General features: G+C 40.8%; 3 protein-coding genes across 5 annotated transcripts; all 3 read right to left on the bottom strand.

Annotated features, from left to right (window-relative positions):
- Positions 1–172: 172 nt before the first annotated feature.
- Positions 173–5,911, bottom strand: fblim1 (filamin binding LIM protein 1). 2 transcript variants are annotated; one of them, XM_079265909.1, is made up of 9 exons: positions 5,806–5,911; positions 5,307–5,546; positions 4,566–4,935; positions 3,335–3,507; positions 2,444–2,537; positions 2,185–2,354; positions 1,422–1,600; positions 1,079–1,199; positions 173–975 (listed from the first exon to the last, which is right to left on the bottom strand). In XM_079265909.1, the coding sequence occupies exons 3-9, from the start codon at positions 4,909–4,911 to the stop codon at positions 865–867; spliced, it is 1,194 nt and encodes a 397-aa protein (XP_079122035.1). In that variant the 5' UTR covers positions 4,912–4,935; positions 5,307–5,546; positions 5,806–5,911; the 3' UTR covers positions 173–864. The 2 variants fall into 2 exon arrangements, with proteins under 2 accessions (XP_079122035.1, XP_079122036.1); XM_079265910.1 differs by having other exon boundaries at positions 5,307–5,808.
- A 446-nt stretch (positions 5,912–6,357) lies between these two features.
- LOC306775631 (transmembrane protein 82-like) lies at positions 6,358–9,747 on the bottom strand (the record flags this gene model as incomplete). The annotated part of the gene is made up of 6 exons (XM_079266093.1): positions 6,358–6,375; positions 8,068–8,252; positions 8,623–9,040; positions 9,196–9,388; positions 9,476–9,548; positions 9,678–9,747. The coding sequence occupies 6 exons, from the start codon at positions 9,745–9,747 to the stop codon at positions 6,358–6,360; spliced, it is 957 nt and encodes a 318-aa protein (XP_079122219.1).
- A 422-nt stretch (positions 9,748–10,169) lies between these two features.
- Positions 10,170–16,332, bottom strand: slc25a34 (solute carrier family 25 member 34). 2 transcript variants are annotated; one of them, XM_079297136.1, is made up of 7 exons: positions 16,229–16,332; positions 15,789–15,862; positions 15,108–15,551; positions 12,346–12,411; positions 11,313–11,465; positions 11,074–11,208; positions 10,170–10,962 (listed from the first exon to the last, which is right to left on the bottom strand). In XM_079297136.1, exons 3-7 carry the CDS (start codon positions 15,537–15,539, stop codon positions 10,774–10,776), a joined length of 975 nt encoding a protein of 324 aa, XP_079153262.1. In that variant the 5' UTR covers positions 15,540–15,551; positions 15,789–15,862; positions 16,229–16,332; the 3' UTR covers positions 10,170–10,773. The 2 variants fall into 2 exon arrangements, with proteins under 2 accessions (XP_079153262.1, XP_079153261.1); XM_079297135.1 differs by having other exon boundaries at positions 15,108–15,862.
- Positions 16,333–17,437: the final 1,105 nt, after the last annotated feature.

Genomic DNA, 17,437 nt, shown 5'->3' with positions numbered 1-17,437 from the left:
TAGCCACCATAAGCTAGTGGCAGAATAGAGTGTATTAACTGGTGATTTCTTTCTAAATAGTCCTACTGCAAAGACCAGACAGAAAAGATTGCAATGTTTACATAGTATATAAAAAGTGTGGTTCATAAAAACGTGAATAAATGACGAAATATTTTTTACCCAAGAATGTTTTAATAAATGTTATTGTACAAAGAAATATAATTCCACAAACATGCCGTTTTGAGATACAGAACATAAATTCAAAAACAATCCGACTGAGACTTTAATGCTTTAATTGTAAATGAATGGAAATTGTTGAGGCAAAAATAGTCAATATAGGCCCTGTGGTACAGTGAAGAGTGTTGTCACATCAAAAGTCTGTTGTCAATTTTCTTATCTTATTACTTTTTGATAGTGTATGTGTGTTTAACAAATGCCATGTTGGAGCCTGCCTCAAGATAAAATATATTAGTTTACTTTTATATAAACATTCTTTTAATATAAAGTTTTTTTTTATTAATATAAAGGGTTAATGTCATTGAGAAACAGTTTACTGATTGAGATTTACAAGAATTCAAATAATGCTTGCCATACGTTTTTGCAATGGCTGTTGGATAAATATATTTGGTGCATTCTGGTAGTTTATTGAGTGCAAAATGATCGAGTATAAAAGAATAAAGGAGAATCTTCAGGAAGCATATTGTAAAAAAGAAGAAGAAAAAAGCCGTATTTCATTGTCGTTCTATTGGAAAAAGATGTGTGACGTTATTGTGCATGACTCTGTTATTCCAGAGTCATGCACATTGCCCATGCGAAGTCTCTTTGAACCTAGACTCGTGGCACTTTTCCATCAGTCGTAGTTCATCTCGGGCTGTAAGGCCAATGTTAGTGTTGGCCAGAAACCAGGTTCAGATGGCAAGATTTGCAAAGCAGCTTCCCGTCTAAAGGATAGCAGCCATGCTCATTTGGTTCAGGAGAGAGCTGGATGACGCAGATCTGCAGAAAATAGAAAAGACTTGATTAGGGGGTGATTAATGTGCGTTTGCATATTTATCAGTGTGTCTGTTTAGTAAACACTGTTTGCTTGCAGAATGCCTACCTCACATCTGTAGCAGTTCTCATGGTACGAGTGTCCCAGGCATTCAACATTATAGCTGTCAGTACCATCTTCTTTTGGAATGATTAGCTGGTTGCAGGCATTACACTTTGGAGCATACTTCCTTTAAAGACAACATTTTAGAGGAGAGAAGCTGAGGCAAAGCAAGAGTGAGTTTTGCAACCCTGTGTTGTAAGTCTACAGTGAAAGTGATTTACACATTAGAACGGCTTCAAAAGCAATTTGCTGGTGTATTATCTCAGGAATTGTTACACAAAACCTCTTTGGTAAATTGTGTACAGGACGTTTTTCGTGTGATGCTTCCCATAATTCTGAACGCTCATACCTGTAATAGTCCTGGAGGCAATAAACTTCTCCAACTTCTCCCTGAGCAAAAGCTTTCTCCCCAATTTGCTGTTTACATGTCGCACAAGTGAAACAAGAAAGGTGGTACACTCGCTCCAGTGCACGGATCACCTGGTCTGTGATAACCTCCCCACACGCCCAGCAAAGTTCCAGGCTGGCCTAAGAGACAGAAATAAATAGTTAATGGAATACATTGCAGTATTAAAAGACAATACCACATGTTCCACTGTTAACCTCATTCAATACAAACCACTTAAGTGTGACTGTTGGTCATTCTCCAAAAGACAGCTTAGTTTTTTTAATTGTTTTTCCCACTTTCTTTTTGCAAAGAATACAAACCGGATAGGTAATCCTTTACAATGAACGTCTGTACTTCTTTTATTTTTTACATTATATTTAGCCTTGAATTCAATCTAACTGCCCCGTGCACTAACATAACATTGATACTAAAAACAGGTGACATAATGTTGATGTGATGGAAGGATTTCACGACTTTCATGACATGATTTTCATGTTTTAGTAAAAGTAAGGGAAACCAATTGCTAAATGGAGGGTTTGGGAAAACCACAATGTTAAAAAGAATTCACAGCAGTCTTTATAAAACAGTTAGCATTAATGTAAAGCATACATCACTGGAAGTTAATGAGAATGCAACAACATTGATATGGTCCTTTAGAAAGATTGTATTTATATTTGCAGCTTTAATAACATCCAGTAGTGCAACTGTATTGGCTTTGATCTACCTGGTAGCAGTCTTCACAGAGTGGGATGCCAGCCTTGTTGTAGTACTGTTTACCAGCCAGGGGAATGTCACAAGATCTACACTGGAAACAACCGTCGTGGTACGTCCTGTTTAAGGCCTCTATTGCAGGTTCAGAAAGAGCCACGGGTTTCCGACAGAAGCCGCACACATCTGCATGGTACACAAACATCAAATTACAAAGCGGATTACATTTATATGTATTGCCTAAGTGGTAAATGTGTAACTAGAGATCATGTTACCTCTACTCTCCCTGCTCGTGTCTTGGTCATTTTTATGGATCCCGTGGGATTGTTCATCTTGGTTTAACCCACTAGATGGTGTGCTCGTTTCCACCTCAAATGTAAAGCACATTGTTAATGTAAGTTCACATTTGAGTTTGGCCTCACAAAGTGAACCCCACACTTAAGTAAATGCTTGATTTTGAACAAACAGTGGTCATGTTTGATGCTCGAATAAAAATATTGGAAGATTAAACCCATTTAAGCATTTTTTAACCAAACTTGAACAGAGGTAGAAAACACAATTTAAAGCTAAAATAATAATAAAAGTACATTTCTTTACAGAAATACAAATATGAGGCGCCTCTGAAGGAATTAGATAACCAAAATATTTGGGGTATACAAGTAATTTTTGCTAAGCCCTTATCCAACATGTTGAAAACACAAACAAAACATTAATAAAACATGGGATACATTGTATAGGTACAAGAAAGATAAATTATTATTCGACCTCCTGCTGTAACTCAGCCCATTTTCCTGATCGGCACTTTAATTGTTTCTGCACAGAGATGGCCTGCAAAGATGTGAACTAAACATTATAATATATCTACAGCTTGGAAAGTGTTTATGAATCGTACGCATTTTCCTACAACAAAGTGTTTTTAATCATTCAGTCGTATCTAAAACAACTGTTTTTCCTTCATAATGTGTTTTGCAGATTATTCCTTATGACCACTGCACAGCATAATACAGTATCTGTAAAAGTTGTGGGAAGTTGTAATCGTTCACTGTGGGGAAAAAATGACTTGTCTACAGTTGGCAAATTGTTTTGAGGAAAAGTGGGATCAAGTGTAAATGACAGTGGTAGACATGAACATTTGAGTGATGCAACTGGGACAGAAGTCTGCATACCTCTCTGTTGTAAACTGTCTGCTGGCCTGGGGTCAGAGGGTGGGAGAGAGGCGTCTGGGCAGGAGGAGGTGGTGGAAGTGCTGATTCTTCAGAGAGCGATGTTCCCTGAGATGAAGGCAGCACAGCAGCAGCAGCAGCAGGAGGAGGAGGAGGAGGAGGAGCAGGGAAGAGATCTATTTGACCAAAAAACATATTATTTTGAATCACTTGGTAGCAACTTATACAGATGCTTTTTATTTAATAAGTGTCAAGTAAGCACTGAAAATCAGGAATAAGTAAGTAGAAAATGTAAAAAATGATGATAATAATAAATGAGTATAAAAAAGGCGAGGAATAGAAGCTTAGGAGGTTATGTGTTTTTTCTCTCATTGTCAAACTGAAGTGACACATTTTCTGCATGTTCATAAAAAGCCAGATGTGTTCAAATGTAGCAGCTGTTCTTCTGAGATAATGCTTTGTCTTTTCCAGCCTGATAGCATATAATACATCCTGAATCCAGTGCTAATGAGGAGAGGGATAAGAATGTTTTCCAATTAAAAGAGGAATACACTATTTAGTGTTTGCGCTCCTATAACGCTGTCGGACTCTCGATGGACATTTGTTATTTTTTCCCACACTTTCTTCTTACTTGTCACAACCTGGTGCCCACATTACCCACAATACAGCTTGATCGCTGACAGTTTGGTCAGTTTGTGGTGTTGTGCTAGTGGCAGCTAATCTTGCCTCGAGCTGCTAGCTTCAAACTGAGAAGGATAGCGGACTACAGCAATCTGTTAAACTCATTTATTTCTAACTTCACAAAATTATTAATATTTTTAGAACTCGTTGTCTTCAGTCCCAACTGAAGAAGACTCAAATGACATCACATGAGGCAAATTATCAGTATTTCTTAACTTCTTTTCACTGCCTTGTAAACAGACTTCAATGTGTAAACGCGATGGTGTTACCCTTTAGGTCTTGTAATGAAGGAAAGCAATATAATCTCATTTAAAAAGAGCAGCAATCATATGTACAGTAGTTTTGGAATCCCCCCCACCTCAACAAATGATTCAAAAACAGACTTCTAAAACAAAGATATGGAAGGACAGGTCTAAAACATATTACATCGGTCAGCCAGGCCCTGGTGCCATCACTTACATAGAGGGTCATTTTCTGCATGTATTTTAGGCGCGCTAAGTTTTGTCCAGTTTGCCTTAAATCCAAGATGAAAAATAGGTTTAGTCATGAATACCTGCAGCACCTCGATCGTCTCCTCGCAGCTTTACTCCGCTGGGTCCGGGTTGGGCAGGTTTTGGGCTCTGAGGGTCTGACGTTTGGGCCGTGGCCCCCTTAAAAGTCCGGCCTTTGCCGTCTATGCTGCCATAAGACTCGGACTGCTGGTCATCCTCTTTCTTGTGTCTGACGGCGGGGATGTTGTCGCTCGGCCTAACTCGTACAGCAGTGTGCGGCTTGTCTCTCACTGCACCGCTGTGAGCTTGGAGGACAGGCTGCTGCTGTGTTACAGTGGCTCGATGAGGAGCAGCCAGAGTGATGAAGACAGAAGACACCATCCTTTTTGGTGGAGCTGCTGATGCCATGACTGTATAAAACCCACATACAGCCTATAAGGAAGACGGAACAATTATTATCTGCACTCAAGACTGCTTGCAACATGTTTTATGGTTCTATGGAATCACAGGAACACACCACAGACTCATCACTACTTGATCTTGAGCAACCGGAGTGTAAGAAAAAGACATAATGATATTGAACTTGACACATGTTATTACTATCATCTCAATAGTGTTGATTCTAAGTGTACACACCCTCTCAGTCAACTTTGTGGGTGTGCTCACTATCACTTTAGAAAGGTAAACTCACACACTCACAGCCCTTATTCCCTATAATGAATGGTTTAAGAGACAGAAAGCACACATCTGAATCATTTGTTTCCTTCAAACACTGACTCTGGCTGTGAGCTGCCTTTACATACCTGGGAGAAAATGTGGTTTGGAGACAGCTCAGTCTTTTCCTCTTTCTCCTTCCCTCCTCTGTGTCTCAAAACTTCTGGTGTGTTTTCCCTCCTGTAAGCTGCCACTGAGAGAAGACTTTACTCCGGTAGAGAGGGAGACTATCAGCAGAAGGCCACTCCTTTTCCTTCTGCACCTCCCTCCCAGACTCTCTCGTCCGTCGACCCCTCCTCCTTCTATGGCTGACTGACAATACCACCTCCCTCCCAACCGTAAAAGGTGAACAGTTAATCTCGGGCAAAGTGCAGTAAAAATGCATGACACATGCATCCACTATGAAAACCTGGCAGGAACACACCCACACACAAACACACTGGCATGCATGCATGTGGCGACACAAAGAAAGTCATGCAAGTCAACAGCTGGCAAACTAACCAAGAGCAAACAGTCAGAGGTTTTTACAAATTAAATACATAATATCATAAAGTATCTCACAAGGTCTTTGCCCTTAAAAAGACTCACTTGCACCTCCTACTCCTTTATCTTTTTGCATGCCAGCAGGATGTGACTGTACCTGCCTTTTTCTGGAAACTCTCTATCTCAAACTGTCCTCTTTCTCTCTCTCCTGTGCAGCTCTGCCTTATTGTTCTGTCAGCTTTATTTTCCCTACCTCCCTCATTGAGTCTGCCTCCTTTTTCTTCTCCCTCTTTCCTTCTTCCCTTCCCCCACTACATTATATCACTTTAGCCTTGACTCACTATCAGTGTCTCATGGCATTGCGTCCGTTTGTGCCCCACCGACGTCTGATAACATGGGGGTGGACTTCATCAGGCTCTGCTGATGGAGCTTCTTTGGTTGAAAGCAGCCGTAAAGGAGCCGCAGCATTACAGTGCAATGAATCAGGACATTGTGCAAGAGGAGATATTGGTGTATTAGGAGAGAGGGGGGGCGGTGTCTGTGAGAGCCATGAAAAAGCTGCTTTGTTGTGTTTGGTGCTCTCCACCAGAGTGAGTCCAAGCGATATCAGGTCTACTGATCAGCAAATATTGTGGTTAGTTTCTGGAGCCAACCCTTTTAAGGTCTACTTCCCTCCTGAGAGTCAAAAAGAGGGAGGATAGAGTGAGAAACTACATGTTGAATATGTGTCAGAGTGGAAGAAGAGAGAGGGTTAACAGGAGACGGAGATGAGGACAGGGATGGGGGTCTCTGTTGTTCCAGCTCTGTGGAAAGGAATGCTGCACTGATGTCACGGTTGCAGGAGGGAGCATGCCTGCTGATGACACAATCCCCAGACCTCCATGCTCCTCCCCCCAACAGCCTAAATCCTCATCAAACCCTCTGAACCTCTTCACTGCTTCTACAGCATGACTTTTCAAATCACTCATCAACATCACAATGGGGTTTTTTTTCTCAGTTTTATATGCTTGGTTGAGCCGGATAACTTTTGAGACAGAATGAAGGGAAAGGAACAGGAAGAAGCCCAGTAGACAGGAAAAAACAACGACAATTGCATGTTCACAAATACAATTGATGTTGATTTCCTAACTGCAAACATCTGCAGGGGTGGAGAAACTACTTCTCAGGGAGAAATAGTTACTTCACCAAAATACCTCAAGTAGGAGTAAGATTAGTAGGCAATAAAGTTAAGGAGAATGTGATAGACAGAGGCTGAAGTATTCTGACTTTTAGTTCAGCGTCTAGCTCCAAAAAAGCAAGATCCTACACATTAGAACCCACTGTCTCATACCCACTTCTTTAAAACTTCACACCTGCTGTTTGTCATGCAAGCTTTTTGTTGAAAAACAATAAAAACAAACTCATCAAGAGTCAATTCATCTCCATGTGTAAAATTCTCTCTTGGTCACTCAACTGACCAATGTCTCTGCTGTTAATCAATGCTTTTCAAGAATTATTCATTCATTTCTCATTTCTCAAAGAATACGTCTCCAAAAATGTGTAGTTGTTGTCAAAGATTTGATCAACTTAAGCTAAATTAGAATTAATGTGTGGAAAGAGCCTCAAAAAGCCCCTCAATTGCAGTAATGAGTACTTTAAAATACTGTCCATCCCTGACCATATTAAAGATTGGAACCATTTCAAAAACATTTTTTTGACAAGCCTTCATCCTCTACTGGTGGAGGTTTATTCTGTTTACATTGTGTATGTTTCATGCTCATCTCTATTCTAATCAATGGCTTTATTTCATTTATTTGGTATAATTATGCTGTTTCTATCAATTAAAAAAAAACATCTTCAGTACAATATAATGAGCAGCTTGACAATATGAATATCTTCTATTACACGACGCATCAAAACAACATAATATCAATAATCACATTGGCTAAATCTTCAAGTTAATACTGGAAATAAAACAGCAGCTATGGTACAGAATTACAAACTCCTCGTTCTTTCCTTCTGTTCAAAAAAAGACTCAAGAACAGTTAAGTAGACACATTATCACAAGCGTGGCCACAATGATCCTTTTATTATTCATCAAGTATTGGCATATTTTGACATTTGAGGTAGTTTCTGGTCCTTGAGGTAGACTTCCGGTGCATCAGTAACGGTCATCTGATGAAGTTTTCAATGAGAGTTCCTTTGTTTTGTGACTGGAGCTCTGTTTTCTTCTTCTTCCTAAGAGTGAAGCGTGACAATTTAATGTCATTTTCATATTTCTATACATTTATACAATGAATCCAGAAATAGTCATGTTGTAGAAATGGCAGTTTAAATGCAAAAAAGGGGAACCGTAGAATATATTTGTAAAATCACTGAGTGGGAAACCTTGAACGCAGCTTTCAGCAGGTCCTGAGAGGGCAGCAGGCAGACTGCTTCACCCAGGAAACTGATGAGGACGTGGAGGACATCAGACCAGTGGCCCATCATCAACATGAGCATCAGTAAGCCTCCCAGTCGCATCACGACAGTTTGCAGCAGGGCCTCCCTGCCGGTCTGCCGCTGCTGATCCTCTGTGCAAAATCAAAAACACAATAACGATGAAAGATCTTTTGTGCCGTGTGACATGATTCTCGCTTGTTTTCTGAGATATGGGTTGTGCGTTTTATATCATTTGTATGGTTTGACTCATTTTATATTGATTGTTTTATTGGTTCCATTTTCAGTTGCATCACTAATGGCCTTCATTTTTAAAATTGTATTTGTTGTCTATTATTTGACTGAGTTGTGTCTCTTTTGTTATCTGTCACTATGCTGGGTGACCAAACTAGTTTCCCCTCTAGGGATCAATAAAGTTATCTGATCTCATTTCAAATATTTCTTCCTCCAGAAGTCTTCTTAAAGGACCATTTTCATTTCCTATATGGTTGACCAGACGATCACCTTGAATGTAGACCACCAACATGGTGTAGCAGAGTGTCAATGGAGTCCAAAACTTTAGAGCATCTTTCTGGGACAGGAAGTGGTCATAAACCGTAGCGGTGGAAGCCACAGCTGCTACAGCAAAGGCCAAGACAACCGCTCTTTGTAGTGAAGCCAGTATGGTGTGTCCGGAGGCCAGGAGGGTGATGCACTTCCCACAGTAACGCTCTCTGCTATGTAGTGGGTAGAGTCTGGCCACATGCCTCCACACACTGTGGCTGGCACTGGCCAGTGCCCAGCTGAGAGCAGCTGCCAGAAACAAGCTAAAGGAGCTGTGTAGAGCCCCCTGATGGAGGAAGTCAAGAGTACAGGTGAGGCCGCATCCCAGGGAAAACTGGCACTGGATCAGGAGCAGGTCTAGGCCTCTGCCTTTGGTATCCTTAGTTCATACAGACACAAGAGTGTGGGTTAAAATAAATTCAGGTCAGTGTAGAAATATCTGTATATACACAAGAACAAACGGCGATAGTACACCCGCATAAAACAAGTCTAAATCAGTTGTTAGTTGCTCTGTGTATGTGTTTGACAACTCACCAGTCCTGCTGATGCCCAGGCAGAAACAGCTCTGAGAGAAAACTCCAGCACGATCAGAGAGGAAACCCTCAAGCCCACCAGAGACAGGAGGACCGTCAGGAACCAGAACTGCAGAACTGTTATCCAGTTCCCTCTCAGGAGATTGCTAGCTGAGAATGAACTCTGTTTGCTTTCAGTTTCCGTCTCAGAATCACTGTGTAGAGGGGAAAATTTGACATGAATATATACTTCACTTGAATACATTATGCAATTTCTCTCCGTTTTTATGAAATAAGCTCACCTGCATGTTTGAATAAGGTTGTAAATTCTCAGAAAATGGCACAGCACTGATATTCCACATGCGCCCACGAGCCCTTTGAAGCATAAATAACAACACAGCGTAAAAACAACAAATCGTAAGGTAACTACTTTACACAGAAGTTCTGGGAATTTTGATTTTTTTTTAAATTGTCATGAAGAAGAAAAACATACCGTCAACTCACCTTGAAAAAAACAGTCTATTGGGTTTGAATCAAAGGAAGGTCCCGTGATCCAGGCGAAGGAAAAAAACATGTTTGTATTCCTTGTAATATCTCAACAAGGAAACACAAAAAGGTGCTATGATCTCTCGCTCATGCTACTTCAATCTAAGAACCTGATCAGAAACTACAAGTCAGTTAATGTTGAATTACTGTGAACCCGACCGTCACGTTGCCTTTATTTTCTCCTCCTCATCGGGTCTGAGTGGGCTTTGTGTTTCAGGTCCAGAGGTCAAATGTTATCAGAGAATGGTTGTCAGTCCACATTCTTTCATCATTTCCTGATGAGAGAATGTGAGACTCTTCTCAAAAACAGAGCAATCAGACACCTTTTAAATGGCTTTAAAGAAAAGCACACTTTGCTTACAATGCATCTTAGATATCATGTATTTCAAATATGCAGCACTTGAGTCCAAGAGGATACAAAATCAAATGTATTTCATGCTTTTTGTACAAAACATTCTTTATTATTATTATTATCATCATCAACTGTTGTTCAAAGGCTTGAAGTACCCGTAGGTTACATTTCTGTACATAAAAACCTCAAATCAATATGTCAGTAAATAAAAGCAATCCCATCAGATGTTTTTCTTTACATATAACATACAAGGCAACTAGAATTATGTATTAAACTGTGACAGCAGTCATATTGGGCTATGAACAACACAGAGCTTATGTTTCTATAATCCAGTCTTTTTCTTCATCTCATCGGCACTCAATTGATATGCCTGCAAGCACACGGGTCTCCCTTCTCTCATTTCAGATTTGTATACACATGAAAGCCTGTTGCTTGTAAATTCATCATTTGAGGTATTGAAGTGAAATCTGATCGTTTAACAGCATATACATTTGAGAAATGTTATAGGAACTCTTGAAAATGTTTGTGAGAGTTTGTGCAACATTTGTCAGACAGAGTGAGTCTCACTTAAGAGCAACAGTTCAACATTTTGGGAAATATGCTGATTTATAGCGTATAAGCACATTTACCAAAATGTCAAACATTTGCATTAAATTCAATGTCCAGAGTCCAGCCAATCATGTGCAGGATGATTGGGATGTTTTAGCTCCTTCCCTGGCTCTGGTTGTCCTTCACCGTGTGTTGCCTCATCAGATCCCAGAACAGCATACTGAGCATTGTGTGTGGGGCCAAGCGTAGGAAGACGGGGCCCATGCCTTTATACAACCCCAGCAGGCCCTCGGCTTGGCACACCTTCAGCAAACAATCGGAAAATCCATGATACAGATGCCCCTGAACAGGCAGAGAAGGAAGACAGTAAGTCTCAGTATGTATTTGGTTAATCTTGTGTGCCACTGTTGAGAGCAACAACTAATTTGATGAAACAAGGTCACTCAAACTCACCTTACGAAACTCATCCACTGGCTGGTTGTAGAGCCGCGTACTAATGACGTCAAACGGTGTCATGCTGATCGCCACAACGACTCCACTTATCATGGCGGCTATCAAAGCTATGAGCCAGCTGTTTGGACTAAACCACTGCAAGATAAGAAATGAACTGAGGTTTGACGTTTGGCTTATAGCGTGACGGCAACTGTTCGGGTACATGTGCTGTAAAGATGTCAGCTGTTTATCACGTATACCTGGGAATGTGACACCCATTCCTTGGCCGAGGTGAAGGTTGCCAGTTGAGCAGCTGATCCCACCATGACTCGAGGCACGGCCCCGTTCACTCCTCTCCAAAGACCAATGAAACCGTCTCTTCTATAGATGGTAACAAAGGCATCAGAGACTCCCTGAAATATAGGAAAACAAAGGCATTGGTGTGTTGGAAGTAGCAGATATAGCACCCAATGATACAGTGTATGTCTCTCTGTCATGTGGTGGTAGTAAATAGTGATAGAAATGTGTTTCTGATGGACTTTAAAGCTTTTTTCATGCATATAACTTTGAGTCATACCAGTGCAAAGTAGCAAAGCACCAATGTTACGTGTTTAAATGTGCATTGAGACCACTGGGTCTTGTGATCAGTGCGGTGTTTGTTTTTATCCACCCCTACAAATTATACATGAACATTATGAGGCACCAGTACAAAGTTTAAACACCAAAATGAAGTATCTATCAGTGGTGGAATGTAACGAAGTACATTTACGATAGTAGAAATATCTCAAAATTGTACTTAAGTATCTCCATTTTATGCAACTTTATACGTCTACTTGAGTACATTTCAGAGGGAAATGTTGTTCTTTTTTGATAAAACATTTATTTGACAGATGAGAGTTATAACAGGGAAAGATGACCTACACTAACAGGTTCAACATATCCAACAGAAGAGTGAGGGAGCTGCTCAATCAAGTGCAGCGTATCCACCATCAGTGTGGGTGGACTGTGGGTGTGCTTTCAGATATTGCTTACAAAATACAAGATCAATGCATACTCTGCCTTTCTGCAGATACTTTAACTGTATCAGCAGTGTCCAAAAACACTCTGCATTACTTTTGATACTCTAAGTAACTTCTTCTGGTAATATTTACATACTTTTACTTAGAATTTTGAATGAATGACTTTTACTTCATTGAAGTATGTCCAGCATGGTACATATTTACTATGACATAATTCCAGATAAAACAACATACAGTGTCTTCATGCGTCTTACTTTGAGCGTGTCGTTCTTACCCGATGGTTATGCTGGTGGCCTACAGCTATGGCTTCCACAGTCTGAGCCTGCAGGTGAGTCTTCACCTATGAAGAAAATGCCAAAAATCAATCCAAGTAGGGACAAACCAGACTTGTTGTAACTAAGTCGGCTGATGTCTCAGATGCCAGCATGAGTTATGCAACAGTTACAGGTAGCTCTGCCAATGCTTACCAGGTGTGATTCACATACACAAACTTGTCTTTACATATTCCTCAGTGATTCATTCGCACAAAGACGTAACGATCAACCAGCAGTTATGGCTCGCACAAAACCAAGAAGTCTCTCCACTCGATCTCATACAGAACGTCAACACAATAACCTTCAGCCAACCTTCTTTTCCTTCACTCGCTGCCAACAGCAAGGAGCCAGAAGGAACTGTATATTTTGGCAGCAGTGGGTAGGTCGAAGCAACGGCCATGATTATATTTAGTGAGCGAGACAAACGTGTTGTAAAAGAATATTGTCTTTCCATGACGGTGGAAAATGTTGGAGCTGGTTTTAAATGACAGCTGAGGCAGGAAAGCAAAAACACTACTCCTCTCGAATGAGGAGGGACGTGCAGAGAACGTTCACGTATTGTGCTTTAAATCACGCGACAGTGATACAAAGGTGTGAATGTTAAAATACTATGAGTCTCGTCTGGTTTTATAGATGCAGAGTAAGTCTGCATGTAATCTGACAAGCAGATGGATAAAGAAAAAATATATATTATTCATTCATATGGACAAGATATGGTTAAGTCAGCTTGAGATCATATTGTTTGATCTTGTATTCTTTCATAAACTAGATTCGACATCATGTGACTAACCACACACATCCATGTAATGTCACTTTGCTGAACGAGTCCTTGTGCTGGATCAAAATAGACATTTGAGATGCCTGTGAAACTGAGCTGGTTTGCTCCTCCTGTCTCCGATGTGATGAATTACATACGCTTGTTCAGGCCAATTGCAGAGGGTTTGCAATGTCATGTTTAAATTGAAGTTTTCCATTTATTTGTGTGACACATCTCATTTATTTCACACAGTTAGGAGGTTGTTGTTGTTGTTTACCATATTTTCCCTTTAAACTACCTTTAGTAGCATCACCCTTTAGTGGCTCAAGAGAGTTATTGCTGAAGAATAAGTGGACATATTTTCTATATTTAATCAATGCTGACGTATCTGCATGTACATTGTAAGAGTTATTGGTCGCTGTCATTTTGAGTAAAAACTGTTTGAGTAAAAACTCATGTCCTAGACCTGCTCTTAAAATATGTTTTAAATTTTTAATAATTTTTTATTCATCTATTTTTTATTTTTCTCTGTGTATGTAATTTATTGACCCTAGGGCCACATTGTGTTTTTTATGCTTTTAACTTTCTGCTCTGTTAAGCACTTTGTGATGTTATGTCTGTGAAAAGCGCTCTGTAAATAAATTGCATTAATTTTTCCTCTCGTCCATAGATGGTCTATTTAGACGCACCAGGTGCAAACATGGTCTGATTCCTAGGGGTGGGAATCACCAGAGATCCGGCGATACGATATTATCACGATACTTATGTCACGATGCGATGTTATCACGATACTGTGATATTATCACGATACTGCGATATTTTGAGTATTGCGATAACATAGGCCTATATTGCGATTTATTACTTTTTTCAACTTCAAATTATGTCCCCAAAGGAAAACTGTGTCAACAGGTTTTATCTAATAAGATAAAGTTTTCAGTCTGTTCATCTCACTTCAATCATTTGTATTGCAGCGGAATATGATTGTCAAGCAGACAGACTGACCAACAATGTCATAAATGTTGCATGAACCTGACAAACTGAACTGTTTGTATTACTACATAGCCCAACCTAACTAAATGCAAAGTGTGGACTCAGCATATGAACTATAACTTATATAAGTAGGATATTAGAGTTATATAACTCAGTATAACTTGCGATGCGTGGACGTAGAGGGCAGAGAGACAGTTATGGCTGCACTCTCCCCATGAGCCTGGTACTGTTGGCAGATTTAACCCCGCTGTCAGGCCAGATGTCTCCATCTTTGTATAATTTTTTTAAATTTTTTATAGTTTATATAATGAAAGATCGATACTTTGCGTCCGTGTATCGATACAAAATCGCCATGCAAAATATCGCGATACTATGCTGTATCGATTTTTTCCCCCACCCCTACTGATTCCTGGTCGTCGTTGGAGAACACTCTGTTGGTATTCTTCAAAGAGGTTGCATAAAACAGTGTTGCTCTGAAACCTTTTGCATAATATGTCTGAAGCTTGCCACAGAGGACAATTAGTCATATTGTCTTTCCACATTAGCTTCCTTGTCGTCTTTATGTCAGTTGCTTGGCTGTTAATTAACTTTTTGGAGGTTACACAGATAGCACAGATAGCACAAAATGACATCTCGTACAACATTTGGGAGATGTTCACAAGAAAAACATACTCTCATTCTCATAGTTGTGACAATATGCCACAATATAACTTCAACTGCAAATGGCTTGTAACACTTATTGAATTTACAAAGGAAAACCTATAGAGCTGACCTATAATCAGCAATAGGAGCCAGGAACCCATCAAATTACCTGTAGTATTGCCTATAAAAAGGTTTTTTAAAGTCTGAAAAAGACAAAAAATCACTTAAAATGAACTTCTCAAAACTCACAGACATGCACCCTGTGATGGGGGGCCAAAACCAAAACAATATGGGGGACCCCTGCGATAGAGGAGACACTTTTAGTAAACCTACCAGGTACGCAGGAGAGGAAATGAAGGCACCCAGCGCCCCGGCCCCGGCCCCTGACAGCAGACTGCCCCCGTGGAACGAGGTGATACCCAGAGCGTCACAGTAGGAGTAGGAGCCCAGCCTCACACCGTTCATCACACCCTGGTACATCAGCCCGACTGAGAGCCCCTTCTGCAGGCCCCGGAGACCGTCTGTGCGGCCCACCACCCAGAGGGCCTGCAGGGCTCCGCGGTAGTGTCTCTGGTAGGATCCCCGTGCACGCAGCTCTCCCTGAAGCTGCAGACGGGTCTTCACAACCTCCAGGGGATTGGTGAACACACAGGCAGCGCAGCAGGCCAGAGAGCCCAGGGCAAAGTCCAGAGGTGGCCAGACACCTGGAGGGGGGGGCGAGGGTCCCAGGACGGCGCGGGGTACAGCAGACACAGTGGATGCCATCCTGTGGGACAGCTGGGCACCAAACACAGACTCTTCTGGTGGAGTTTTCAGCAGCTGAGCACTGGTCATCTCTGTGACGTGTTTGTTCTGTCAGTACTTGTAATGACTTGTCCCCCTTTTGTCAGTTTGTTGGGGAACAGAGAGTGTGTGTGGCACTTGGTGCAGAACAAGGAAGTCAGAAACAAATGCTGTCAGCTTTTGTGATAACTTATTTGACATCTTTTTGCATGTTTCTCCCGTGACACTGACCGCAGGTCAATGCGCGTCTTTGGTGTTCTTCCGCAGAGACTTTTTCAGGGAGCTTACTTGACCGTCTGCACCATCTGCAAGAGAACATGTATTCATGTTGAGGTAAACATTTTTTTAAATTGTGGAGTTTACACAAGGCTCAGCCCTACGTCTGAGGACAGAGCGCTTGTGCGTCAAAGAGGAAGACTGAGAGGAGTCCTGTGGGAATGGAAACATTAGGATTTAGCTCACATGACAGACATATTTTAGAAACCTGTCTGCTACACCTGATACAACAGAACATTTTTAAGAGCAGACAAGTAAGTACACACAAGATCACCTGACCGTACAAGTCACACGCCACTCCACTCAAATTCATTCAAACCAGCATACAACTACACACAGCCACAGTACAAGTACCAGAGGCAAACACAGTCAATTAGAAAACTCCTCTCACGTGCCTTTTGAAGAATTATAAAATATCTCTTGAATTTGGTTACTTCATTCAGAAACTGTGCAGCTCCATTTTCCACATTGTAAACATGTGTCCTCAGCACTTTCATTGTCAAAGTCTCCTCCCACTGTCTCTCACCAGAGCCAATACAGTGTCAGTCCTGCCTGCCACATCACCATTGCCTGCAGTCTGCGCCAATCAAATGGCTGGGATCCACACTGCCCCCATTCTGGACCAATAGGAGCTCTCTGGGTAAAAGGTTGTTGTTCAAAGAGGGGGGGGGGAGGGGGGGTCTCGGGAAAGGAGCGCTATGGACCCATGCTGTCCACACAAGGTTAATATACTGAAGAGTGTGGACAATCTCAGATACAAAACAAAACAAACCTGTGCTGTTTTACCTCTGAAACAAATGATTTAATCAATGATATTCTTGCATTAACTGTTTTAGAGATAAGTTGTACGGAAAAATAGAGCAAACAGGAAGATGATTAGGTAGTTCTATTAACAATAAACACATGTTCAGAAGTATTTCTTGTGAAGTTGGCTATGAATTACATTTGGAACAAATGATGCTACTTGTTGAAATTACATCAATGTGCGTTTTTCTTTATATGCTGTATGCAAAGGAGCCACTAGGGGGCGGTCTGTTACAGCTCTACAAAGTTCAACTACTCAGATTTCACTCCCAAGGCCTCTGAATGAATTAATGAACAACTGAGAGTTCATTCTTGATCTTGGAGACAGCAGCGGCTTAAAACAATCTCACCACAACCATTTATGTGTAGCTGTCCGGTAGATGTCGAAGGTTTCACATGGTCTTCCTCAGCAGATGGATTTGTTGATCCCCTTAAGGACTTCTTCTGGAAACAGCTGTAACAATTTGAATCTTGTAAACTGAACACCTAATGTTGGGAAATTGAATAACTACTAAATATTCTGCCTCATTGTGTAAACACCACTGGATTCATACCATTGAAAACTTAAAAACAAAAAACATCCATCTTTAAGTTTCCCAGGTCATTTTAGTTCAGCAATTTCAAAATGCCCAAATCACATCGCTTGGTTTGTTCGTTTATCACACATTCAGACAGAAAACTAGAAAAACTTAACTTAAATAGATCAAGTTGCTGAAGTTAGATTGGTTGAATTCAAAATCAGACATGAACGTCCAGGCAACTGAGTATACTAAACTTAAACATGTCAGTCACATGATCAA

This window comes from Melanostigma gelatinosum, assembly GCF_949748355.1.
Source record: "Melanostigma gelatinosum genome assembly, chromosome: 3".
NCBI lineage: Eukaryota > Metazoa > Chordata > Actinopteri > Perciformes > Zoarcidae > Melanostigma > Melanostigma gelatinosum.
This window is presented reverse-complemented; position numbering and strand designations above follow the sequence as displayed.

Coding starts and splice junctions, on each gene's coding strand:
- slc25a34 (XM_079297135.1), bottom strand. CDS start 15,608: ATGACCAGTGCTCAGCTGCTGAAAACTCCACCAGAAGAGTCTGTGTTT. Junction 11,209..11,312: donor AATGGGTGTCACATTCCCAG/GTATACGTGATA, acceptor CTTATCTTGCAG/TGGTTTAGTCCAAACAGCTG. Junction 10,963..11,073: donor CAGTGGATGAGTTTCGTAAG/GTGAGTTTGAGT, acceptor CTGCCTGTTCAG/GGGCATCTGTATCATGGATT.
- fblim1 (XM_079265909.1), bottom strand. CDS start 4,911: ATGGCATCAGCAGCTCCACCAAAAAGGATGGTGTCTTCTGTCTTCATC. Junction 2,355..2,443: donor CACGAGCAGGGAGAGTAGAG/GTAACATGATCT, acceptor TGTACCATGCAG/ATGTGTGCGGCTTCTGTCGG. Junction 1,601..2,184: donor TCTGTGAAGACTGCTACCAG/GTAGATCAAAGC, acceptor TCTGTCTCTTAG/GCCAGCCTGGAACTTTGCTG.